The sequence below is a fragment of the Lissotriton vulgaris genome, chromosome 9 (genome assembly GCF_964263255.1).
Source record: "Lissotriton vulgaris chromosome 9, aLisVul1.2, whole genome shotgun sequence".
In the NCBI taxonomy this organism is placed as follows: Eukaryota; Metazoa; Chordata; class Amphibia; order Caudata; family Salamandridae; genus Lissotriton; species Lissotriton vulgaris.
The window spans coordinates 409,068,575-409,096,169 of NC_141697.1; the positions used below are offsets into that span (position 1 = coordinate 409,068,575).

The following is a 27,595-nucleotide window of genomic DNA, read 5'->3' on the forward strand; positions in this document are numbered from 1 at the left end:
AAGGTAATCCCCGAGCACAGAGTGGGAAGTAGGGGGCGGGCCCGGCCGGAGGTGGAGTCATCCTTTCTATTTAAATCGGGGCAATCGAAGATGGGTCTGAGAGAGTGCCGGTGTGATCGGAGGTGCCAAGCCCCCCCAGAGCAGGCGATCCCCGGGGAGTGGCTCCGCAGCCCCTCGCCATGCTGCTGCCCTGCTCCTCGGCGCCCCTCGCCCTGCGAACATTCAAGCAGGTGTGCGCCTGCTGCCTGCTGCTGCCACGGTTCCTGCTCACCGCGATCATGCTCTGGCTGCTCGACTTCCTGTGCCTCCGCCGGCTGCTGCTCATGCGGGCTACCCAGGAGCCAGTGCCCGAGGACGGGGAGCTTCCCGAGGACCCCCCGCTCTGCGTCTCCGACTCCAACCGCATGTTCACCCTGGAATCCCTGCGCGCCGTGTGGCACGGCCAGCAGCTGGACTTCCACAAAGCAGCTCACCTGGGCGGCCCGACCCCCAACACCGAGGTGATCCAGCCCGACGGCCAGCGGCGGGCGCGCATCCTGGACTACTCGCAGGGCCAGCGGCCGCTGGTGCTCAACTTCGGCAGCTGCACCTGACCCCCGTTCATGGCGCGCCTGCGGGCCTTTCAGCGCCTGGCCGCCCGGTACCTGGACGTGGCCGACTTCCTGCTGGTCTACATCGAGGAGGCTCACCCCTCGGACGGCTGGGCCAGCTCGGATGCGCCCTACCAGATCCCGCAGCACCAGTGCCTGCAGGACCGCCTGCGCGCCGCACAGCTCATGCTCCAGGAGGCGCCCGGCTGCCGGCTGGTGGTGGACACTATGGACAATGCCTCCAACGCCGCCTACGGAGCCTACTTCGAGCGCCTCTACATCATCCAGGAGCGGATGGTGGTGTACCAAGGGGGGCGGGGTCCTGACGGCTACAAGATCTCCGAGCTCCGCCACTGGTTGGAGCAGTACAGAACCCAGCGCCTGGACTCCAGCTCAGTGGTCGTCCAGGTGTAGCCAAGCGAACGTGACTGCCTCGTCCAGACGCAAGTGACTACTTGCGGCAGGAATGTGCACGTGCGGCCGCACAAGTCAGTACAATCTCCGCACGTGCGCACCTGTTGACATCAGCGCCAACCCTTCCCAGGTGCTTAGCTGCAGCTGAGACAGTGACCGCTTTATGCAGAAGTAGCTGCGCGCGTGACCCACTCGCACCTGCACAAATAAAAGTACCAGCAGGTCTAGGAGCACACGTGTAGTATGCAATGAGCGCGCCGTGCAGAAGTGGCTGCACGAGCTTCCCGTCCATCCAGCTCTAGCTGCACAAATGATGGCACCAATCAGAGGGGGCGGACCAATTCACTCCCCACGTGTAGGGGCACAAATACCCCCTGATGCTTGTGTAGCTGCACAGCGGCTGACGTTTTCAGAGGTAGCCGCACGGTGCGGTGCTTTCCTTGGCAGGGGAGACAACGAGCCAGGTGTCATTGCGTGCATGACCACACCAATCATCGATAGCTGCACATTCACGTCTGCACAAGTAACCGTGGCAATAAGTAGCTTCTGCACACATCACTGAGCCGCACCGAGTGCCCAACTTACACGGCCATTGAGATGAAGAGTCACGCATGCACCCGGTTTTTCAACTGCAGCTGCAAAAGTACCACAGACCCTGAACACTAAGCAGATATATGTGGCTACACCGATTGACCACCCCCTTCCGTTATTAACATGTAAATGCATTTCTTGTCATCTGCTCTTGGTTTTCAAATGCACCTGCACTGTTGACCATGTTTCCACAGTATTCAGATGTGCCAGTACTGCTGACCAAACTGTTCCACTGTAGCAGCACTTTTGGCATGCGTTGCGTGTATTTAGAGGGAGCTGCACTACTGACCCTATCTGTCCAGATATCCAAATGTAACTGCATTATTGACTGTTCCCAGATATTAGGACTTGGATGCAGCAAGTATTGTGTTCTCCTGGTATCCAGAAGTAGCTGCAGTATTGCCTGTTATCTAGATATTCATTCATATGTAGTTGCACTATCAGTCATGCCCTGCGGGTAATGAAGCTAAAGGATTCACCATATTCTCCAGATATGCTTTTGTAGTTGCACTATCAACCAAGACGCCCTGTCCTAGCTGCACTATTGTTCAAGAAATCCATATAATCTTAGGTAGCTACACTTTCAGTCATGGCCTCCGGGTATCAAGAAGTAGCTACACTACTAGTCATGTTCACCAGATATTCTCATATAGCTGCACTATCAGTCATGGCCTTAAGGTATCCCGAAGTAGCTGCACTACTGCCCATGTTCACCGGATATTCTCATGTAGCTGCACTATCAGTCATGGTATTCAGAAGTGGCTGCACTACTGCCCATGTTCACCAGATATTCTCATATAGCTCCACTCTCAGTCACTGCCTCCATATTAGCTCCACTATTGACTGTGTCCGCCAGGCTTTCGGATGTCGCTGCACGCAGATCACCACTGTCTATGCTCCCAGAAGTAGTCCCCAAGCATCTACAGGGCCTCTGTGCTGCTTTAGCTGCCCACGTTATCGCACCCTCTGGAAGTAATGGAAACTCAACGGCGCTCACACAGGTACTCATGGGACAGACGCGCAAGAGTTCAGTTTAGCAAGTGGCGACACAAATATTCGAATCATGTTGATTTGTGACCTGTTTTATAACTTAAAAGTAAGATACCGTGTTGTCTGCTCAGTCCATTGCACAAGTTTAAATATGTGTTTAACAAAAGTGTTAATTATATTCTATAGGATTTCCTATAGTCTATAAGTTGCTACGTGTTCTTTTTAAGTGAAGGAAATTGCAAAGCAAAGGCGGATGATGTTGCATACACATATTGATACTTCTGGTGTTTTTGTTGTGACGACCGATTTTGAAAGGGTTGCAAGACCATAGAATCGCGTCTGATGTCTTTAAAAACTGGACATATCGATTGTACGTGCTCAGCAACGCCATATTTATGTGACTTTATTACTTGTTTTATATGACATTTTTTACAATAAAAAAAGACTGGAATACTGTATGAGGCTGTGTTATTTGAGTCCTTGTAAAAAGTCAGACCACTGTCCGCAGTGGCGATGGGGTTCGACGAGAGTGCCCCAGGATAGCTTTGCTCTGGCCCTCGAGCGCAACTGCACTCCCAACTGCGGCAGGCAGGGTGCGCTGCGGCTGAGAACACTGCTGTCTGTGTGGGCAGGTATGTGATCAGGAAAAGGTGATTTGCAGCAGGTGCACTCCAAGAACATGCCGAGACGCGTAAAGGGCGAGGGGAAAGCCCATGATTTTCCCATTCACACCACAAAACTCTTTTTAAAATTAACATTAACATATCACAGTTTACATGTCAGCAGTATTTTGGAAAGTATTGTCTGAGACCTGCTTACACCACTGAACAAGAGTCGTGCTGGTATTAGTTGCTTGCATTCTCGGAGAAGTCAAAGTAAACATTAACACAGATTGTGTTTAAAATTTAACCTGGGGAAAAAGGTTCTGAAATGCAACCACAGGAAACGGGGTTGTAATGTTGTAAACAGTACACAGAGGCCATATAGGTTTCACCTACTTGAAAGCAGTTATTTCGCCCACCCGGGGAGAAGCCGGATCAGCGAAAACGCGGCAAATATGTACAGACTGGCTTATGCACCCCGCCCTCCCCATTGACGTCAATTCACCAGAACTCCAGGGGTAGCGGAAGTGACATCACTTACCCTTTGACTTTCACTCACACACGCACTTACACATATACACGCAGTCACACTTACAAACACACTCGCACCAAAAGCCGCACCCAACATATATTTAAAAGCATTTTTTTACAGGAATGTCATATCCCAGCTAACTTAAATCCATTTGAATACACTAATAATGAATAATGCAATGTTATTCCTTATTAGTGTAATGAACAAATTGACAGAAAACAAGGAGAGTGGAGCCCCAACCGACGTCCAGGCGAGCTGCTCCTGCGTTTCTGCTACTGATTTGCCACCTCTGAGGCCAGGGGTCGCAAAGTCAGTGCCAAGGGCCACAAGGGGAAAGCCAGGGGTCGCAGCTGCAACGCCTGGCGATCCCTAAAGGACGTCCATGACCTCCCCAAGTACAAAACGTGTTGTGATGCCATGCATGTGTGTACAGACCAAGTCAAAGGGCCACTCTCGAAGTTCACCTGCCAACTGTTTTTATCATAGAACGTTACACTCAGCTTTTCGGGAATGCGTGGATCTGGAAGGAAGATCCCTTCATCAAGAAGCGTAGGCTACGTTCAGCCCAGGTGTCATCCTGTCATGGACGTCAATTCACCAAAAAGCCAGGGATAACGGAAGTGACACCGTCCAACTTTTCACCCCAGCTAACTTGGCAAAGTGACCCCCTCCCCCATCCTCCCCCCATAGTCCAGCGTTAGCCCTAGAGCGGCCTCTTGGGAAGGGCCAAGGCCTAACAATTACAGAAAGTTAACTGTGCTGCACGAGCCCTTCTGCTACAACTGCCTTCTTCATGACACCAGAGGAGGCATGGGTATTGCCCGGGTTACCCAAGGTGTGGCTGGCTAACCTGGGATGCCAATCAGTGTACCCAAACCTACCATGACATGTGTGGGCTTTTTTGAAGACCTTTCCGGGTGGCGATAGCATTGGCACCAGGGAGCCCCACATCACAGCTCCCAAGTCCATAAACTCTGAGCTTTGGACCCACCAGCACCGAGGCGCTATGAAATTCAAGTGGAATGTGCCACCAAACGCCGCCTCTCTTCAAGACAGCATGGGCCCCCTGCCTAGTGTGCCAAAGAGCAGTGCACCATGTGTGAGTGTGAGCGTACCTAGATGTGCTCACTCACGTGCTCCTGTTGCTACTCTCACCCAGGGGCGTAACGCAGACCCCTGTAGCTCCTGCAGTGTAGAGGGGCGAGGGCGGCAGCGCTTAATTTGAGGCCGTGGTTTCCAGTGCTCCGCACCAGCACTTAATTGTCAGCACCAGGGGCTTGTGACAGCCTGCCACAGGTGGCACTGCCAAGCTAATTCATAGATGACCACAACAACAGTTAATCATTAATGTCATATTAATAAAAAAAATACATATTACCTGCCTCCAAAGCAATTCTTATAGCTTTGGGAGTCTGAAATAGTCAGAATTGTCACACTTGTAGGAGCGTGAGGGTTAGCAGTTGTGTTGATACTATCACTGGAAACATAGCAGTGGCAATTTGTGGTGCGAGCTGCAGTGGCCTCCTGACCAGAGCCCTGCACAAATTAAGCACTGTCCCTAATCCTTCAATGGGGCCCCATGCAGCCCAATGCCAATGGATATCTATGAGACAAGGAAGGCTTGGGGCCCCCCTGATATTCTGCATGGGGACCCCATCATCTTACGTCATGCCAATGCTCTCCTCCTCTCAAGGAACTGGTACCTCGTGACATCTGAAGTGCTCCTCTAGTGGCGATGCCGTACTCTTAGGAGAGCTGTGTGTCTTACCTCACTAACTGTACTTTCAAAAGCGTCCCCTTGTCACACCGGGGAGTTATTTGGAGCTCACACACCCCTCCAAACCCACCCACCCAACCCCCCGCCGCCCCCACACACATGTACTTTCACTGATAAGAGGGGAGATGCAAAGATTTTTAATAATCCACTCGGGGCTTCCGTTCTGAGCCAACGCTCCTGACTTCCCTGCAGTTTTACCTGAACAAATACCAAAATGCCCGAGATGTTTGTAGCTTGGTGACAATAGAACTATCCAAAGAAAACGATTTACGATTCCGTCCTGTCCCTCTAGCCTGAAAACATCACCTGAACCACCACAATCTGGATTCATGTGAACTGATTTATTAGTGTTTTGTCGGCAGGGCTTTAAGTGGGTCGGGTTCCTACCATTGAGACGGGTCTCCATAGGGATCAATAATACTCTCAACTTTAGAGACAAAACATTTTCGATAAAGAGCAATGAATGTAAAACGAATTAAGGAAAAAAGTCAGCGATTTGGGTTCTGTTTATATTTCACATGCTTTTTGTTTCTTGAGTGTTATGTTTCTGTAGTTTTTTTACGCCGCATTTTCAGGTCTTTAGGTGGGATGAAATAAGTGAGTTGGGGCTCCGTGAAAGGGGTGGGGCTTAAATAATTAAGGACATGGTTTATACATATACACTAAAATTTGCATAGAGCGCCTTCCTAGCCACACATTTGCACAAAAAATCAACTACTACTGGCATTCCTTACCATAGCTCTGTGTGCTTTGCAGAGAGGCCAAAGATTGGATGAGCATGTATTCTGACACAATTTTTTTTGCCCCACCGAGAGAAGCTTGCACTGCCTTCAACCTCGGCACGAGTCGGGGTACCATGGGGTGAACGGCGTCCCCCCACTTATTTTACCAGGAGCTTGATAACTGGAGCAAATGGAGCCACACATTCACTCTTTGGCCTCTCTGGGGGGAGATCGGAGCCCATTCAGAATGCTGCTCTGATGCAATCGCTACTAAGGGTTGAGCGAGGGGAGGCAATGAGTCTGATGGTGCAAGCCACCTTTTGTAACGTCACTTCCTGTCATGGCGTCAGCGTCACTACACTTCTTTTTTTAGGACTTGTACCCAGCCTTCAACCACAACTCAATTGTGATTCTGTGAAAATGTGTGTATTGACACAGTGGAAGTGAAAGAAAATGCAGTGCTTATAGGTGAGTTAGTGAGTTTTATGTGTGGGGGTGGTGAAGTAAAGAAACTGCAAGAAAATATATGGGGGGCAGAGTGAAAAGAGGGCGTTGAAGCAGAAAGAGATGAACTGTGAGCTATGCAGATGGAGGATTTCAAAAAGATGTGGAGAGAAAAATGGCACACCTGTCTAATGCAGACATCAGAGGAATGTGGTGTGAAGGAAAGAATGGGAGTGATTGAGACACCTGCCCATCAACTGACCTTAGTAATGTTTAAATCAGTCTCATAATTTCAGAACTGACACCATTGTAATATCATTTACAACTCATTGTTGTTATTCCTTTATCTTATACAGCTGCAAACCACTGACAAAGCCAATAGTCTTGACTTGTTTAAGGAGTGTGTCAGTTGCTGTGTTATATATCTGGATACAATAGCAGAAAGCACAGAGAACCAGCAAAAATACCAGTCAGCTGGCACACTATGGGCAGCACAAATTTTAAGTTTACGCGCTTAAGCCATACCCTTACTACATAAGTCACACCCCTTTTAGGGACTCTTCATCTTTTCCATCCCACTTAAAGCACTGCCTGTCGGTACCTACCTAGGTAAGTTAATTAAATAGCAATGGCTGCTTTTGGCATGACTCACACATGTGCCACATCCTTTTCAGAGTCAGGCGTAATACTATGTGGCTATAACTTGAGCTTTTACCAATAGGAAGATATGAATATACATGGCATTCTGAACCTAACTGAGAGATATACTCCAGCTCCTCTTAAAATTGCGCCCAAAAAGAAAACATGATTAAACATTTGCAATTTACCATGCATAGTTCCCAACTGAGAGGTGCATGTTTGTAACATGCTTTAGACAAAGCCAATAGGTCTAGGTATTTTATGGTGTTAGAAAACTCAAGACTGTAAGGGGGGAGATTCCTGGATATTTTGCCCACGAAGTTAGAAACAGTTATATCCTTGTGATTGTTTTGAGAATTGAACTGTGACAGTAAAGCATTACATGCAGGTCAAAAACACATTCATATGTTTAGATAAAATATAATTAATTCCTTGTTATATACATATAAAAATAAGACTTTCTGCCAAATATACCGTAAGCTTTTGACCTGAAGTTAACTTACAGTCTTATTCCTTGAAAAAGCCCAATCACAACCTAGAACTGTGCGAGCCACTGAAGGTTCAAAGCATACTTGAACAAGATGTCTGGCTCAGCTCGAGGCTCTCTTGGAATGGAACCTCGAGCCCAAAACAAGCTGAGCTTTCATGTGGTCACTCCCAAAGCCTCCTCCCACTCTCTCTCGGTGTCTCTGCTCCTTCCCCTGCAGAGAACAACGTGGCTGATTGTTTCCACTTTTTAGACAGAAATAGAATGTGCTTACAGAGATGTTCTGTCCAATGTTAGGTTGTGCTCCCTTGTCCACCCTGCTAAGGAAGAATTTTCTTTGCAGTTTTGAAGATCAGGCACATGGGCCCACTGTAGCAAATAAAGGGTGCAGGATCTGATACCATTCATTGTGGGCGTTTTTGAAACCTTTGAAGTGTGCAGACAAGTAGTTTGTAAGTATAGAGTAGATGGGAGGAGCTCTTGGTTCAGGTCCTTCCCTATTAGTTAAAAGGGAATGGCCTGAACCAATGTAAAGGAATTTTCCAAAGTAAGCCGACCTGTTCGTCGCATGTGTTTGATCAGGCGTGACCCGTGTAGGTAAGAGTGGTGGGGCACGGAGGCGGGGTGGGGGGAGTCGACTGACGACGAGGTAAACATAAATAAAACAAAACATGTACTTCATGCTCACTGCATCGCCAAGTCCACGATGTGGTGAGCACAAGGTAAGTTGATTTCATTTTTGAAAATGTAAGTTTACCTCATCATTGTCTGTTGACTCCTCCCCCACCCTGCCCCATCGCTCTTACCTGTACGGACCGCGCCTGTGTTTGATAGTGATCTGTACCAGTAACATAATCATATGAGGGCTGCTTTGTTTTGCCAATGTTTTTAATTGCCAGACCCTTAAATGTTGAGCAGCTCCTATTGGTCTGTTTTTATTAAGGTAAAGAAGCTAATCATATTGACCAAATCTTAAGTGCACTGCCTTCCCCTACACTTCACATTGTGCTTTTTGCTTTTAATACTTTTTACTTATCCAGTGTTAAGTTGATTTAACATGATACATATTTATTGAACATAGTATACTCATTTTACTCATGTTAGACCTCAAAACAATTCAATTAGTTGTTAAATGGGAAATTGAAAACAAAAATGCGGATTACTTTATGTATAACAATGAAATCTGGGCTCAAATCCCACTTTATTCACTTGAACAAATTATATGAGCCTAGGCAGATCTTTTATTTCAAAGTGCCTTATTTTGCTTTGAGCAACCAGTTTGAAAGCAACTTGGAGTAACTCAGTTCGGGCTATTGCTATAAAAGCAACAGAATCAATATGTTAAAAAATATTTTACTGGATTTTTGAATATGTGAACATTGGTACAACAAGAAATAGCAGTAAAAAGTATGGGTAAGAGTATTATAGATACATTTATCCTCCATTTTGGTATCCATTTAAATTTAGCATTTTTTCCTGATAGTTGTTTGCACGTTTTCCTCTAATACAAGATTGTGACACACATGCATTTATTCCTGGTAGGCATTGTTGCCCCGTTGTCTGTAGAATTATTTCATTATTTCCACGGTCACACAATTAGAACGCAATGCCTTGTTTTATTTTGTTTGTAGGAAACAACTCTTTCTCCCCATACTAATTAAAGACGTTGTTCTGCACCTCTGGCACAGTATGATGAGTTTGCTGTTTTATTATTTAAGAAACGTCAATTCTAAACTCGGTGAGAGGGTCTTCACTTCACACCAGAGTTAATATGGATTCTGCTATGAGGTGTGACTGAGATACAGCCCTGCTGACCTTGATCTTTGTCCTGAGAAGTAAGTAAGCTGTGCAAGAGAATTGTGTAAGCCAGTGTGTAAGCCTGCATACTTAGACAGATGCATTCATTAATGCACTGAGGCCAGCTTCCTGACACACAGTGCCAAGGAATCGGGTTAGATCATTCCAGCAAGTCTGGCAGATGGGTACTCCCGGTGCTCTCTTTTTAGCAGAGAGAAATTAGTGATAGATAGGAGTAACCTTAGTAACATTATGAACAATTAACATAGTTGATTTGTTTGTGTTTTTTCTCATTCTAATAATGCTTATAACAATGCTGTGTCCTATATATCTAATAATCACAGTTCATGTTTTATTTACAAAGTTTGTAACTTTGCAATAAAGGCTTGAAAATGCATTATCATATATTTCCTTTGTAGCACCTTGGGCATGCAAAAGTAACAAACAAAATAGTTAGATCTGTTCCTATGTATTCTTTAGGAAATAGTGGTCATGGTCAAGGTTACTGATCTCTGTAACGTTAGGAGTTTAGATGTGGTACTGTGAACTAGCCAAACAAACCAACCTTTACTGATTATATACAAAGACTCAGTCTTTATATTATGAACATTTTGTTGACCTAATACAGAGTCCTGCTAAATTTGTAGGAGCCTTATAAAGTAGCACCACCAACATCGAGGTCTGCTACCTATTTAATGGGTCTGCTGGGAAGTTCTCTTGCATGTGCCCAAGGCTCCTTTTTCACCTTTATATGGAGATTTCCGTGATGGTAAAGATTTATCCTTCTCATCTTAAAAGGAAACACCTATTGTCTGAAGGTTGATCAAGCTTGAACTTTTAAAAAGGATTGCCTCCAAAGTATTTGCTTTCTTTGAATTCCATTAATTTAATATGGCACAACCAGTAATTATTGCTGTTAATTGTAGACAAGCTGTCACTAATCATTTGATTAGACATGGGCTCGCCAATGGGGGTAGAGAAGTTGACTTCATGGTAGAGGCACACACGGCTTATAAATGATACATTTTCTATTCCTGGGTTGATTTTCCTGCAGTTGATGCCAATTCATGCACATTTCACACATAGCCGGAGTCTGCAGTTCCAGCTGCATATGGACCATATGAATAATTAGAAATACCATTTACTTACCAGGAACATCATAATTGTCTCCTAGGTGTCCTCACACACACAGCTCAAAATGTAAGATTGGGTCCTCTCAGTAATGAAGGGGCAAACTGGCTAGTCTTAGCAGGATATGTGTCTTATCCACATGCAAATGCATTAAACTAGCATGTCACACTTGCTCTACTAAACCATTTGGTTTACTGTATCGACGTCTGATGAAGTACATTGTGCTTACATTAACTGCTGCCTAGCAAGGAGCCCCATACCTTCCGATACCTTGGTATAAATATATATCACACAACACAGGACATATTGGAGGGTAATCTTGGGAAAGCAGTCTCCTCCCTGTGACCCAAGATAACCTTTTGATGTTCTCTCCCCCTGACTGTACAAGGCCGGTCACACTCTAAAAATGGTGATGCTGCTGAGGCTCCTATGCCATTTTACTAATTTGTCAATCCTTGTCCCCCGTAGCATCTTTAAGGTGCTGACTACAATGCTGGGCAGCCTAGAATGGAATGGGAAGCACCGTAGAGTGGCTCTGGCCAAGCTGCAACTGCCGACGGATGTGGTAGACTGCGTGCACCATTGTTTGAACACTACTACCTGGTGACGCAGCTGCAATGGCCAACCTGCTGCCTGGATGACCACCTTCTTGTAGAGGTAGGCCTGGGGGGTAGAGAGCAGTAGGACTGGTACAGGAACGTTTTCTTCCAGGTTGCTTCTCACAGCCTCATCTACCCTAATTGAAGTGGCTTATGAATGTCACTGCAGTGCGCCCCAGGGTTGCGCCTGAAATGCCACACTGTGCTCTGGAGATACAGCTGGGCTTTCTCCATACATTTTGTTTGTGCCTGGGTAGGGAGGGAGTGGCGGTCTGAGGGCTGCAAGAGTGGACACACTGTGCGCTTTGTTTAATGATGATTCCCTGGTGGAGTCCTGATCCCCTTTGATCACCTGGCAGAGCAAATAAGCCTCCCAGCAGGCTAATTTATGGCACATAGACATCTTGTGTTGACCCTTTAATACATGTGAGGTAGTATTGCTACCGAACCTATGAAGCAACCCCTCATGCATGTCCTCTACACCATGGGCAGTGGGAGGAGATTGGTTTCCTGGCTCACTTAAGCCATCCCCTATATTTCTCAAGACCCGTTGGGTATACTACGGCTGGTCTAGAAAAGGGTATATTGGATGTGCGTTGACCCATAAGTAATGAGAAAGGATCTTACTGTACCCGTGGACAGTTTCATGGAATGCCTATTTGTAATATATATAGTTGAATGTGCTATATAGGGCATTTTTAACACTGGCTAAAATTCATAAGATATACCCTACCACATCTCCTGAGTTCCCTCTTTCTCACACCCCGGTGGCAGATGTGGTGCATATTTTTTGGAACTGGCCATCAGCTAGAACATTGTGGGTGGGAGTCTCCACCACACTGTCATGTGTCACTGACTGGGAGAATTTGGACAGTATGACAAACTGCTTGCTGGGTCTCTCCAGTTTCATTAACCTAGCAAGTTCAAGTTCAAGTTCAAGGATTTATATAGCACACTACTCACCCAGAGGGTCTCAAGGCGCTTGGGGAGGGGTTAATTATTTATCAAATAGCCAGTTTTTAAGTTCTTTTCTGAAGGAGATGTGGTTCTGTGTAAGGCGGAGGTGAGTGGGGAGTGAGTTCCAGGTCTTGGCCGCCAAGTAGGAGAAGGATCTACCTCCCATGGTGGATCTTTGGATACGCGGAACTGCGGCGAGGCCTTGATTGGAGGATCTTAGTTGGCGGGTGGGTGTGTAGAAGGATAGTCGAGTGTTGAGGCATTGGGGTCCTAGTTTGTAGAGGGCCTTGTGTGCGTGGGTGAGGAGACGGAATGTTATTCTCTTGGCAGCTGCATTGCAATTCGAAAAAGTACGGGGACTAAGAAAGCACTACATTGTGGCCGATGGGGTTGAATTGCTCACCACATTTCAGGACCTCCAGAGATTGATGATTGCTCAGCTTGAATGGGTGCATAATGTGTCTGCTTGTCCTGTGCCTCTATGTAATAACACTTCCCCTTCATCTGACATGCTCCCTTTTCTCCTTATTCACCCCTTCCCCCATGACACTATTAGGGATGGCTCACAGGTGGGACTGTATGCTTCTACCCTGTTTACATTCCCAGGAGGTGTTAAGGCACATGTTTGGTTCTTTCAGTATAACAACTCACATATCTTTATGCCATCATGTGATCCAACTACAATGTATAAGCTTGCAAATTCCAATGAGTAAGTGATTTGTCAGTGTATCCTGTCTGCCTATACTGCTGACGTTAATCTATGATACAACATGTAATAACAATAGTTTGGGTGAACTACAGCCCTAGTAAGGGCTCTTCAAGCTGGTTAGGCTTTGTTAACTGTGCCTGAAATTAATCCAGTTACCATTAATCCCATTATGGGTAAAATCCCTACCAAACATGATGAAATTCCGTTTTGGATTGCACATAAAACAAATCAGCATGAAACATTGTTTCCCCATAAGGGACCCCAAGATAAATGTAGAATTCTCTCTATGTGTCTTCCATTTGGCATGGTTACTCCATTTGGGTAGTGTAATACATGGGGTACTGTATTTGCTGCCACCTACACAATTTCTCATGGTACCTCTTCAATTGCTGTTTTACCTGAAGTTCTTAAACAGATTCAGGCTGAATGTGTAGCAGCCCCTGCCCTGGATTTGGGACTGAAACTTACTGGCAGCTTTGCCACAGTGTCTTCAATTATTTTAGGTAATATTAAAGAGGAGGCAGCATCTTTGGCAATACGCTAGCAGCTCGCTATAGTTCCCATTACGTATCAAGAACACGAGCAACCAAAAATAACTTCTGAGACCTATACTTCTATACGTCATGACAGTTTGAGAACCAGGCCTAATAAGCCACAACTTAAAGGCAAATCTGATGCTGATACTGCCAAGCAGACACCTGAGTGTTCTAAAAAGCGCTGGGAGAGAAATATAGATCTAAAACTTTAGACTGGGACTGAATCTCCGCAGCCAGATTCTTCAGAAGAACATTGTAAATTACTTAACTGGGATACAGTTAAAAAGCCTTCTAGGTATCAGTATTTTAATACACGTCCTTCTAGTTCCTTCCAGAACTCTACAGACAAGCCAAGAGAGGGGGATGAGGTGACTGCAGACCGGAGGAGTATGTGACTTCACCATAAAAAAGGAAGAGAAACTTCTACAACAAAAAAGCACAATTTAAAAAGAAAGAAGAAATTGGCAGGAATTTGCCACAAATACTCAGAACTGTTTTTTGGAACAAGAGATGGGGAAGAACTCTGCTTGACAGCACAACAGAGGTCACAATAGTTCACCAGACTGCTAGAGAGTTTCTGGTGGTGAGATTGACTAATGATTATATACAGGTTGAAACACCAGATCAGTGGCTAGGCCTCCTGATAAACTCTATGATTTAAACATAAAAATTGAGGGTGACATACCACGGTCTATTAAAGTAATGTTTTGGCAGAATTTAACTAATGAATACAACATTCTCTTGGCCAAGAGTGATTGGACACCAGAGATTGTTAGAAAAGTCCCACAAGGGGAGGATTTAATAACACTTTCTTTTTCTGTTATTGTTCCAGATGAATTTAAAGCAGCATATGCTACAAAATGGGCTCTTGCTCAAGTCCCAGCTTTATACAGCAACCAGGTGGGTTGGGATAAAGACTCACTGTATCATTTTATACCTATACGGTCCAGCCAGCAGGTGCAAGCACAATACCCTATTACACATGAAGTATAATGCCCTGGTAGGGAAATTCTATCCCAATTAGAATATCCAGGTGTGATTAAGCCTTGTTTCTCCCCTATTAAACAGGGTCACTGGAATTATGCGATTGTGCAGCTGTAGCGATTTTCATATAATTATAGTTTTTCTACATTTGCCACATAATCCATCATCTGCTGCATGCTCTTCGGATTTTAACAACAAAAACTTGTTTCTAGCTCAAACAGTTAAAAGTTTATTAAAAATGCAGCAACACATGTTGCCGCGAGTGGAAGACCTTTTGCAAAGTTGGATTGGTCACCTTTCTGTTGCTTATTGCTATATTTGGGTGTTAAACTGGTACTAATGAGGTGCAACCAATTCCCGTACAGCTTTGCCAAGTTTACAAATGACGAAATAGTGAAGTAACACTATTACAAAATGTGCCACATTGTAATGCATAATTTTCCTTTTCTACCGGTGTAATTTATTCAACCCTCAACATAATCTGGCCCTCTCCTGCTGTATAATTCTAGGGGCCCTGCCGATGAATAAGGAGTAGTTTCTTTTCTGTAACTCCAGTTCTGTAGTGGGGGTATCTCTGTTATAGTCATGATCTAGTGAATAGTCCCGCCCATGTGCGTGGACCCCGGAGCAATCAAAAATAATCTCTAAAGTGTCGAAAAAATGCAGAACTGCATAGACACTTAAGAGAGAATTTAAAGACATATAATGCAGCCCAAAAAAGGCTACACTGTCCAGTACTTCAGCTAGAAATTCCACCAAAAATCCACAAAAACAGCAAAGCCTGTCCAGATTTCCATTGTCTTCAGTACAAACCCCTCTGGAATATAGAGAGGAAGACCTGGACAGACAAGCCCCATAGGCTGCCATTATGTGTCTCAGAATAGGGTACTGTGCCTTTAAGAGAACTTTCCAGAACTTCACAGTATCCCAGAATGCCCTGCAGGTCTCTCATACTTTCAGTTCGTTTTGAAGGCGTAACACGCCAGACCTGTAGCATTTCTCACATGAATATCTCTCTCACTCTCCACCGGGGAGGAGGGCGGGCGCTTATGACTATAACAGAGATACCCCCACTACAGAACTGGAGTTACAGAAAAGAAACTACTCCTTCTGTAGTAGGGGATCTCTGTGTATAGTCATAATCTAGTGAATAGAATGGCAAGCCCATCCCCACACCAAAGCGGCGGTGGAGAAAAGAAACCAACACCACTATTGTGCGAACAAATTCCGCAGCGAAGCCTGTCCAACCTGAGCATCTGCTCTGGCATCAGCGTCCAGACAGTAATGCTTAGCAAAGGTATGAACCGACTTCCAAGTGGCGGCCTTGCAAATTTCTGCAATCGGCACATTACGGAGCAATGCTGTCGTGGCAGCTTTGCCCCTGGTGGAATGAGCCTTAGGTTTACCCCCTAAGGCAGAGTTCTTCAATCTGTGGGGCGCGCCCCCCTGGGGGGGCGCGCCACCTTCCCAGGGGGGGCGCAAACTCCTCCCTAAGATTGAACCTTTGTTATCTTTTTTACTGTCCCACGTGGGGATTTTCGATTTGCTGCGGCTCCGGCTTTCCTATCAGCACGTAGGAACGTCACCAATGAGGAGGACAGCAGCTAGCTGGCATGTTTTTTCCCCCCACCATCTGCGTGTTTGTGTGAGTGCCGTTGTTCCAGAACAAGTAACTTGAGCAGCAAACGTGTAAGTCCTTAAGCAACAGCCAAGAAGGTGTTAACTGCTGCTGAACGCGCCTCTTAGCGCCCAGGTGTGAATGCTCTCGTTCTGTTTTAACTGTGAGAATGCTGATCCTATTGAAAAGCAGTGTTAACTCCTTGTTTCCCTCCCCAGTGAGGGTTTGTAAGTATGTTTCATTTTATTTTCATAGTGTCCAGCGCCACAAGCACGGGCAGTAGAGCAACACGAAATACAGGTTGACATTCTCTTAAATGCCATCCCTGTCTAGTGCTTTCGAAAACAGGAACGAGGCACCGCAATATGATGCAACACAGAAGCGGCAGGCACATGTTTAAGCGAAAACCAAAGACAGCAGCTCCGATATTATTAAAAGCATGAATTGTTTGAACCACCGCACCCACCCACTGTCAAAAACAATGAGAACTGATGAAAGAGCGAAAATAGGAACAGAAAGATAAACAAGTCAAAGGCGAACCCATCTGAGTGGGATGTGGAAGCTGTGATCACAAAATAAGAAGGGGCTTCATTTTAAGAAGCTTTCACTAGCCCCAAAACGGCATGTTTGGCAATAATCACAGGATCCTGGGTTTGTTACGTTTTACCAACTATGGCGCAGTTTTGCACTTATGTAAAGTTCAACAAGTGACAATTTATTTTCTAGTGGTCAGGCAGCGTAAATGCCAGGAGCTGTAAATATGGATGGAAAATATCCCCTGCACCACTGTAATCTGCATAGCATGGACATAAAAGTAAATGAAAATAATAAGTCTGTAATCCTTCCAATTACAGGACCTGTACCAACAGCACCCCAGTGAGATTTCCTCAGGTGCCCCTTTCCCTCACATTCAATACCTGCTTATTCTCTTTCTGCATTGGTCTCACACTAGCCCCTGCCCTAATACCCCATACCTACGGAATTGTTATCCCTCCAGCTGCAAAGTGCACAGTTGCTTTCTATGTATTCAAGTTTGCTAGTGACATATAATCCGTACATGGAGCATGTCTTCAAAGCCTCATGCATCTCAAACCTACATCCCCCACATAAGACATGCTGCATCCAGGGCCGTCTTAACAGCATTCTAAGCCCCCAGCCAAGCAGTGCGCGGGGCCCTGCCTACACAACCACTCACAGGAATAACAAGCATTTGCAATGCAATAGGTCTGGCATTATTAATGTTGGAGCTATTGGTTATTTAGCAATGCCAATAGCTCAAACTTACATAATGAGAGACCTATTACATTGCAAATGTTTGTTTGCTTACTGTGGGGGCTGCAGTACTTTTGGGGTTTATGAGATACTCCGGGGGGCAGATTTACAAGTCCCTTGCGCCACATTTGCGTCATTTTTAACATGGAACAAATGACGCAAAAGTGGCGCAAGGGGCTTGTAAATCTGCCCCCTAGTCTTCTGTCTTCAGAGGTAACTTTAGGGCAGCAGCCCCTTTTCTGCACAGAGAAGCCAAATTACACCATTTCAAACCCGTTTGTAAATATTTGGAAAATGTTTAACTTTCTCTAAAATATTCCCAGACTGGAGTTCAACCATCACTTAAGCCTCCCAGGCAATTGTGTGGAATGTTGCACTTGGGCTGCATTAGAAGAGCACAGCAGCCAAGCTGGAAAGGTAGTAGTTTCTTTCAGAATTATACAGGCAGGCGGCAACATCCACAGGGCTAAAAGGTCTTCAATTTGCCAAAAGAAAAATGCCAGACATGTGTTTCATAAACAGCCTGTAAATTGCTTGTTTTGGCACTAAATGCGGTTTATAAATAAAGTAGTATGTATTTATTTGTAATGTGACTTTTCTGTCTTTGTTCCTTTTAATTATCAGTCATGGATCTTTCAGGCAGCCCTAGAACACAATTTAAAGTGCTTTCTATTCATATTTGCTGTTCAAAGTATGCACAGATAAATTCTGTAAATACAGCTTTAGTGAGTGCTTATTTTTGTACCGCCTGGGACATCAAAATAATGAGCTGACAACCCTAATCATAAAACTAAGTTTGTTGCAGGATCAGCATATTATTTATTTCCTCCACCCTCGATCCCTGTTTAATTCCATAATAGCAACAGTTTAACTTATATGTGAAACGCTACGCCGCCGTCAATAACATGCTGACATACTTCAAGTGTCTGGAAATGCACCCTGCATTCAGACAACACTCTCCTCATTTTCATCCTTAACTTTTACATTCACCCTGCACTCACAGCAATCATAATGCCCTCACACTGTTCCCCATGCACTCCCACATTCTCCCCCCACCCTGTACTCACAGTGATCACTCTGCACTCACAATGCACTTCAATTAATGGCTGGTTTCTTTAACTTTCTGCACTACCACCACACCCTTCGCTTTCAGGCAGAGACTCCTCAAAGTCAGTTATAACCATTCAGGGGCAGTTTTTGTGAAAGCTGAGTCCATGGGGTGGCAGGTAGAAGCCCAGCAGGGTTGCATTCAGATGCAGAACCCTAATCCTCTTGATCCCTGGGGCCTCACAGCAATGGTCTAGGCGACAAGAAAGGAGCGAGATTCATAGATATTGTCAAAGAGAAGGCCCAGAATAGGGAGCACTGTATGAGGACTCATTTTTATGTTTACAAATGGCCAGAGACAACATCTTCAGAGAGATACCACAAAGAATGGGACAATCGAAGTGTTCTTATTTTTTAAGGGACATTCATTAGTGAAGCTGATACTGCTGCCAAATGTGTAAGTGGCCACTGCTGGTTATCATTAAGGAAGCAGATGCAGCAGGACTGGAGCCCAGGGATTTGAGGGGCCCACTGCATCACAGTTATTACTGTCTACCTTTAAAAAGGGGGCATCAGAGCTTATTTTTCTTTCAAGCATTAGGACCAAGGTGATGATCTGTCATGGTGGGGTAGAGGTAAAAGATACAGAGGAGATAGCTTGCTACTCAGGACCGCACTTATCATTAGTGCAGCAGGTGTCGTTGCAAGGGGGTCAACGCGTGTGAGGGGCTCACAACCTCCCAATTATAGGGAGCAGTTTGTTTGGGATAAAATCTGTTTTTGTTTGATGCATTTGCTGTTTTATAAGTCTCATATTTAGTGCAGTTCATAGGCTATAGAAAAAGTATTCCTGATACCATCTCATAAGCCCCGCTCCCTGCACGCAGCCATGTCCCTCCCGCTCCTCAATACTTGGCATAAAGATTTGGAGGGGGGCCTGACCCCAAACCATTTTGCTTTGGGGGGGCTCAGAGTAAAAAAGTTTGAAGACCTCTGCCCTAAGGTCTTATTAGCTTTCTGGTAACATAGTTGTATGCAGGACACAATCCACCTAGAAATGGACTGCTTAGAGGTCGCAAGACCCGTCCTGGCTGATCCGTAATTGATAAACAATTGGTCTGACCTACGAATATCTTTAGTCTTATCCAGATAAAATTTCAACACCCTCCGCACATCCAGGGAATGTAATGACCTTTCCGCTGGAGATGAAGGGTTCTGAAAAAACGTAGGCAAAGTTATGGTTTGGTTGACATGAAAGTCAGAAATAACCTTGGGAAGAAATTTAGGGTGAGTATGCATAACAACCGTAGCAGCATGAAATACAGTATAAGGTTCATTACAACACAACGCCTGAATTTCACTCACCCTGCGGGCCGATGTAATGGCCACGAGGAACGCCGCCTTCCAGGACAGGTGCTGCAACGAAGCCTTATGAATGGGTTCAAAAGGCTCCTTCATCAAACTGGACAGCCCCACATTCAATTCCCATGAAGGCGAAGGGAGCCTGACAGGAGGGAACACTTTCTTCAAGCCTTCCAAAAAGTCTTTGATCACAGGGATCTGAAAGAAGGAAGTCTGTGAAGGGCTTTTCCTGTAGGCAGTCAATGCAGCGAGATGAACCCTAATAGAGTGAACATTAAGGCCAGATAGCGCCAAATGTAGAAGGTAGGGAAGGATGACGTCTTCCTTGCACGTCGTAGGATCATAGTTCCTGGACACACACCAGAAACAAAACCTCTTCCACTTGTAAGCGTAGGACGTCCGAGTGGAGGGCCTCTTAGACTCCTTCAGTATGTCCATGCAATCTTCAGGTAGATTCAAATGACCATATTGCACTACCTCAGGAGCCATGCCGCCAAACTCAAGGATGAGAGGTTGGGGTGCGCCATCTGCCCCCGAACTTCGTGAGAAGGTCCGGCCTGCATGGCAACCGTATGTGCGGAAGGAGGGACCGGTGTAGGAGATCCGTGAACCACCACTGTCTGGGCCATTCTGGGGCAATCAGGATCATTCGTGCCCTGGACCTGGACAGTTTGATGAGCACCGCCGGAATCAGGGGAATGGGTGGAAAAGAGTAAACAAAGCTGTTTGACCAGTTGATCCAGAGTGCATTCCCCAGCGTCCCTTGCTGGTAGTACCTGGAGGTGAAGTCTCGGCATTTGCTGTTTTCGGCGGTGGCGAACAGATCTACGTCTGGAGTCCCCCACCTTGCGAAGACTTCTCCTAGTACATCATCGTTTATGACCCACTCGTGGTTTTCCTGAATCAGTCTGCTCAGTGCGTCCGCCTGGATATTCTGCACACCCGGCAGATGGGTAGCCGTTATCGTCAATCCTCTCACCAGAAGCCAGTGCCAGATCGTCTGCGCCTCCCGAGACAGGGTGCGCGATCTCGACCCCCCCTGCTTGTTGAGGTAATACATCGTGGTCGTATTGTCCATCTGTACAAGCAGAGAGTTGGTCCGGAAGGACGGATGAAAGGCCTTCAGCGCCAAGTGAAAAGCTCTGAGTTCCAGGAAATTGATGTGATACGTGGAGTCCGTCGGAGACCACGTGCCTTGGATCTGTAAGTCTCCCGAATGCGCTCCCCAGCCCTGGAGAGAAGCATCCGTCACGATCGTCTGAGTAGGAATGTCCTTGTGGAAGGGAACCCCTCTGAGGAGATTTTCCGCTGAACACCACCATTTCAGAGACTGAAGAGCATGCAGAGACAGTCGTATCTTGTCGTCCCAAGATCCTTTCCTCTGGTCCCATTGATCCTCCAAGCACTCCTGCAGATGCCTCATGTGTAGTCGTGCATGAGGAGTGAGGAAGATACAAGAGGCCATCGACCCCTGTAGAGAAGACACCGTCCTCACTGTTGTAGATGGAGCGGTCATAAGAGCCTGAGCCTTCCGAAGGATCGATCTCCGTCGCTCCTCCGAAGGAGACACGCTTGCTGACAGCGTATTGATGGTGGCCCCCAAGTATTGAATACATTGGACCGGGATCGGGACAGACTTGGACATGTTGATGTGCAACCCCAGCTTGTTCAAGAGAACGCACGTCTTCTGGAAGTCTGCTTGAGCTTCTGAGAAGGAGGAGGCCTTGATCAACCAATCGTCCAGGTACGGGAAGACAAACACCCTGTCTTTCCTCAGGTGTGCCGCTACCACTGCCATGCACTTCGAGAATGTCCTGGGTGCAGATTTCAGTCCGAAAGGCAGCACCGTGTATTGGTAATGATTGGTGCCGACTTGAAATCGCAGAAACTTCCTGAGTTTGTGTGCGATGGGCACGTGGAAGTACGCATCTTGTAGGTCTATGGCACAAAGCCAGTCCCCCTGTTGCAACTGAGGATAAATCTGATGCAACGACAGCATGCAAAACTTTTCTCTGCGAATCCACTTGTTTGCCTGTCGCAAGTCCAGAATGGGCCTGAACTCGTTCTTGTCCTTCTTGCGAACCAGAAAGAACCGGGAGTACAGACCTCTTCCTCTTTGAGACAGAGGTACGTCTTCTATCGCCCTTTTCTTCAACAGGATATCGGCCTCCGCCTGGAGCTCGCGCAGTTGATACTGCGAGCTGACCGGAGGGATCGCTGGAGGAGGGTGATGAATCGAAGACTGTATCCATTGCAAACAATATTCAGCACCCACTTGTCCTGAGTAATTTTTCTCCACTCTGCCAGAAAAAATTGAACGCTTCCCCCCACCGGAGCGGGTAACGGATGACGGGGAAGTAACCGCTCAGGGTTGAGACCCGGCCGGGCCCTTAGTCACGGTAGAGGACTGCTGTCCACCTCTACCCCTCTGACGTTTTTGGAAAGGTCTTCGGAACTGCTGCTGTTGTTGCTGCTGCTGTTGTCCCGAAGACTGTCCTCTTCCTTTCCCCTGTGAGCCGAACCGCCGCTGGAACTGGCAGTAGGGTTTCTTGTCTTTGGGCTTCTCCAAGCCCACCGCCGTCAGGGTCTCAGCCTCGGCCTTCATCCGGGCCATCTCGTCATCTGCGTGCTTACCGAAGAGCGTGTCCCCGGAAAACGGCAGGTTGGCCACTCGCTGCTGCACCTCAGGCTTGAAAGACGTAAGCCTGAGCCAAGCATGGCGGCGCTGGTTGATACCGTGGCAGTAGCCATGTGCAGCTAACAAGGATATATCCGACGCGGCACTGATGGCCTGGTTCGAGACCAGCATCCCCTCCTTGACGATTTCCATGAAGTCCTCCCTCCTGTCACGCGGCACAAGGTCCGCGAACTGCTCCATGGAATCCCAAAGCGCACGGTCATATCGTCCCAGTAATGCCGAGTCGCTGGAAGCCTTCATTGTCATGGAAGAAGTCCCACACGCCTTCCTTCCCCCCGAATCAATCCAGCGGCTCTCCTTGTCCGGAGGCACGGTGGAGGACGGGGATGTAGAATGTTGCTTTCTGGCCGCCGTCACTATCACTGAGTCGGGGACTGGGTCCATCCTCAGGAAGGCAGGGTCCGAGTCCGGTGCCCTGTATTTTTTCAAAAGTCTGGACGGGGCAGCCTTCACCACCGCCGGTGTAAGAAACAGTTCTTGTGCCGGTTCAACCAGTCCCGGAACCAAGGGCAAAAGAGGGCGAGACCGGTGCTTCTTGTGCAAAGTCTCGAATATCACGGACGTCGTAGGTGTAGGAGCCGTCACCGTGATACCCAACTTCGCAGCCCCCCTCAGGAGAACCTCCTGGAATGTACCGATGTCATCGATAGGAGACACCCTAGTCTCCGGGGAATCAGACAAAGTAGGGGAATAAGAGCGGGTCCTAGAAGACGTATCGGTCCTGGATCTATGTCTCCTATGGTGCTGTCTGGAACGGGTGGAGGACCTGTGCCTGCTCCTCGATCGTTCTCTCCGTCGGGAGCGAGACTGCGATCTCTTGGGCCTCGGCCGGTCCACCGGCTTCTCCGGGGTGGCCGACTTGGGCTTACGTGGTTCCTTAGATTTAGGAGTCTTCTTGGGAGGTGTCGGGAGCCTGGGCAACGAGACCGACCTCGGCGGAACCGGTGGAGGCCGATCCTGGTGACCCACCATCCTTCCTGGGCTGAGGGGAGCCCCCCACAGCCCTAGGCCGCGTAGTACGATCCCTTGACGCCGCTGACCGATGTTCAGGCGTCGACCGTCGGCCCCTCGACGTCGAGCGTCCCTTCGGCGTCGACCGTCTCCTCCTCTTCGGTGTCGAACGGCTGCCATGTCTCGACGTCGACCCGGACCATCTTGACGACGATCCTCTGCGTCTTGACGGCGACCTCTTGCGCCTCGACGGCGACCGCCTCGACGTCTCCTTGGAGTGTCTCGACGTCGACCTCGACGGCGAACGCTTCCGTCTCACCAGCGAATGCTTCTGCGTCGACGAGGATCCCCTCGACGACGATGAAGCCTTGCGTCTTGACGGCGATCGACGGTATCGCCTCGGCGGCGAGCGGCGACGCCGGGCCTGTCGACGCCGAGAGCTCGACGTCGACGCCGAAGACAGCGACGATGACAATGTCTCTGTGTTCGATGGCGGCCTATGCAGGTCCCTCGACGTCGACGGGCGACGTTTCCTCGACCCAGAGCCCTGGGGAGACGGGGAGCCGGCCTTGGGCTTCCCCCTCGACGTCTTGGTGGGTGCCACCGACCCAGACGGAGAATGGGGACGTGTGCTGGGCTTCCTGCCCCCGGGGAGCCCCCCAGGGGCCTCAGCATGGGCAGATGAAGCCCCTCCAGACCCACCTTGCGTCTTCTGTCTTCTTTCTTCTAGTCCCTGAAGCCTGATGGCAGAGGATACAGACCTCATGGGGGTCTGACTTGGCCTTCTTCCTGGAGCACTCCGGGCACTTGTCAAATAATGCAGGCATTATGGACAACAAAAGGGTGCAAGAAACCAAGAAGAAAGACACCAAAGTACTTTAAAAGTACACAAAATCGAATTTAGTGAAAAAACACCAACAAAACCCTTGAAAAGGGAGAGCTCAATGCTCCAGGGTCCTGCTTGCAGGAGCCGGAAAAAAGAACTGAAAGTATGAGAGACCTGCAGGGCATTCTGGGATACTGTGAAGTTCTGGAAAGTTCTCTTAAAGGCACAGTACCCTATTCTGAGACACATAATGGCAGCCTATGGGGCTTGTCTGTCCAGGTCTTCCTCTCTATATTCCAGAGGGGTTTGTACTGAAGACAATGAAAATCTGGACAGGCTTTGCTGTTTTTGTGGATTTTTGGTGGAATTTCTAGCTGAAGTACTGGACAGTGTAGCCTTTTTTGGGCTGCATTATATGTCTTTAAATTCTCTCTTAAGTGTCTATGCAGTTCTGCATTTTTTCGACACTTTAGAGATTATTTTTGATTGCTCCGGGGTCCATGCACATGGGCGGGACTATTCACTAGATTATGACTATACACAGAGATCCCCTACTACAGAATCTATTATTTCATTTGTTTAAACCTGATCATTCCTATCATATAGTCTTGGACTATCAACAATTAAACATTCAAACACACACTTTTGCTGTACAGAAAGCACACAGCACTGGCTTAATAAATAACATTGCTTGCAAAAAAATACAAAACTACATTGGGCATTTCCAATGGCTTTTCCTGAAAATATAGTGCCTGAAAGCAGGACTTTGACTGCATTCTCAGCGCTAAGAGCCCAATGAATGTTCTGTAGGCTCCTATATGGGTATAAGAACAGCCCAGGTCTGTTTGCTGCCCAAGCCACATCACCCTTACAAGAAATTTATTCAGAAGCATTTTCTTACTTTTTCTGGAGATTCACTGACCATGGCTATAAATCCAATTTTCCAAAATCTAAAATTGCCTTACTCAGTATCCTGTTTTTGGGTACAAATTATTAAATAAAGGCAAAAGCCTAGCACTAAATTTGTTAGAGAAAGACACTCTCTTGCAAACACCAAATACATTGAAAAAGCTTCAATCGCTTTTAGGATTTCTCAACCTTGGTAGAACATACATACCAGACTGTGCACGATGTGTTAACCATTGTACAATTTCATTAATCCATATTTTTCTAGTAAACATCGGACTGAACATACTACTATTCTCAGAAACTTACAAACAGACAAGCTTGAGTCTAAACATTTACATACTTGTGTTAACACTACTGATTTAGTGATCTGCATAATTGCGGGTTTCAGTGGGTAAACATGTTTCATTCAATGAAGGAGAAACAGCTTTGACCACTTTTAAATCACATTTATATTCCAATGAGGAAATATGGTTTGCATTTACAGGAAAAGTTTTGACTGCAGTTCAAACTGCTGTGCTGAAGAAACGTCCATTGGCCTAGGGAAAAGCATTATTGTAGTATCTCCTGTTCCAGCCTTAGAGGCTGTCCCCAATGCCTGGGTTCCTAACTTGAAAACCTTACATCCAAAATGGATCCAGTGGGCCACTTCCTTAACAGCTACTGATGTAAATTACATTTTGACCCCATTTTACAAGCACAGGAATACCTCCAGTATGAACAAGAATACCCTGTGTCCATTGAAATTATGCCTCTAGAGTAGTATGCTTTCATAATCTGTACCGATGGTTCAGCCCACCCGCATTTGTAACCAAGTACAAGTACTCGCCTGAATGTGCTAAAGTAAAAGGTGTCTTGAAAAATTGTGTATTTCAGGCAGAAAACGTATATAGAAACTTTGGGTGACTGTACCAGACAGCTGGCTGAATTGAAAGCTTTGGTTCTGGCATTGCAGAATACGGATTCAGAATTCACCACACTTATAGTGTGTGATTCCTATTACAGCATCCATTGTTGACACTTGAATGGATTCAGAGATTCAAAAGGCAATACTGTCAAGCATAAACTTCTTTGGTGGAAGATGGTGGCACTGAAAAATGCTTTGCCACGGGCTCATGTAATACACACAGTCAACAACGTGTTGATGTACACGGTGCAGGGAATTCGTTGGATGATAAAGCTACCAAGGCAGCTGTTCAGACTGTTTTAGTAGCTGTGATTACTCGTTCATATACGAGGATAGATGATGTCATCATGGCTGAGATCCCAGCTTCAGCTAGTGGTGAGCCTCTATCTAAAGGCTATACAGCAAAATACTCCTATCTATTAAGTCCTCAAAATATTACTTTTGCCCGTATTTCCAGGGTGGGTGAATGAGTGGTACCCAACCGGGACCACAGATTAGAGTTAATAATCGCTGCTCATGAGGGATTGGCATCTGCACTTGCTGATGTGGTGAACAGTTTCTTTATTACAGAAACACTACTGGTGTCAGGGTCTTCATAAACAGACTTAATAATTTGCCCCTTGCCGTAGCGTTTGTCAACAAAGTAAAGGTTCCACCATAGCTCACCCACCGCAGACACCTCTATTAGTTTCAAATAAGCCATTTCAATGTGTCTGTGTAGATCACTGCTGATCACTCTATTTGGATAGTGCCTTTAAATTTATCTTAGTGGCTGTTAATTCTTGTTCTCGATTTTCATGGGTGTGATCGATGGATACTCCAACTGTTATTACAGATTTACAAGTCTTTATCAGTACATATCCAGCAGCAGCATTCTGCACAGACCAGGGACCAGCCTTCGCCTCTAAGGCATTCCAGGATGCTATGGGCACTCTGGGTCTTGAAAACTCTGGCACAGAGGCAGTAGATACACAGTTTGACATCAATGAACATTTCACTGTCTTACAGGAATTACAAGACTTCCAAGATGAGCACTCCAATTTAAATTCTAAACATTTAGCCACTGATGAAATTAAGGAACAGCCAGTGATTTCTGGCTGAATTCCTAAAGTTTGGGATCTAGTCTGAGCGAAGATTACAGATAAAAAAGAGCTTGGCCCGTCCCAGGGTGCACCAGTCTTTGCCATCCAAGGTACTCGAACTGTGATTTTGCCCCCTGCTTGCTGGTTGTAAACAGAAACAACACATTTCCTTTAATTTGATCAAGTTACACCATTTTTCCATAGTTGGCCACAGGGGTTTCTGGGTAGTTCCTTGTCACTTTGTTGTATTTCTATCTAGGACCCCAATTCGATATTCCTGATTCATGCCCTTATGTGGTTATAACTAATAATATCCTTATAAAGGCATAAGAATCATATCCATATTTAGTAATAGCCCATGCAGTCCAAAACACGGCAAGACTACTCCCATAGACTCCTAGAAAGCACAACGCGTTCTTTAAACA

General features: G+C 46.5%; 1 protein-coding gene and 1 long non-coding RNA gene across 5 annotated transcripts in view; both read left to right on the forward strand.

The window, feature by feature from the left end:
- The window catches only part of LOC147690193 (uncharacterized), a 1,258,182-nt gene that overhangs the window by 765,498 nt on the left and 465,089 nt on the right, over positions 1–27,595 (forward strand). The window lies entirely within an intron of this gene.
- On the forward strand, positions 83–3,041 carry DIO3 (iodothyronine deiodinase 3). Its single transcript, XM_086937819.1, has one exon. The coding sequence runs from the start codon at positions 180–182 to the stop codon at positions 1,002–1,004; it is 825 nt and encodes a 274-aa protein (XP_086793945.1). The 5' UTR covers positions 83–179; the 3' UTR covers positions 1,005–3,041.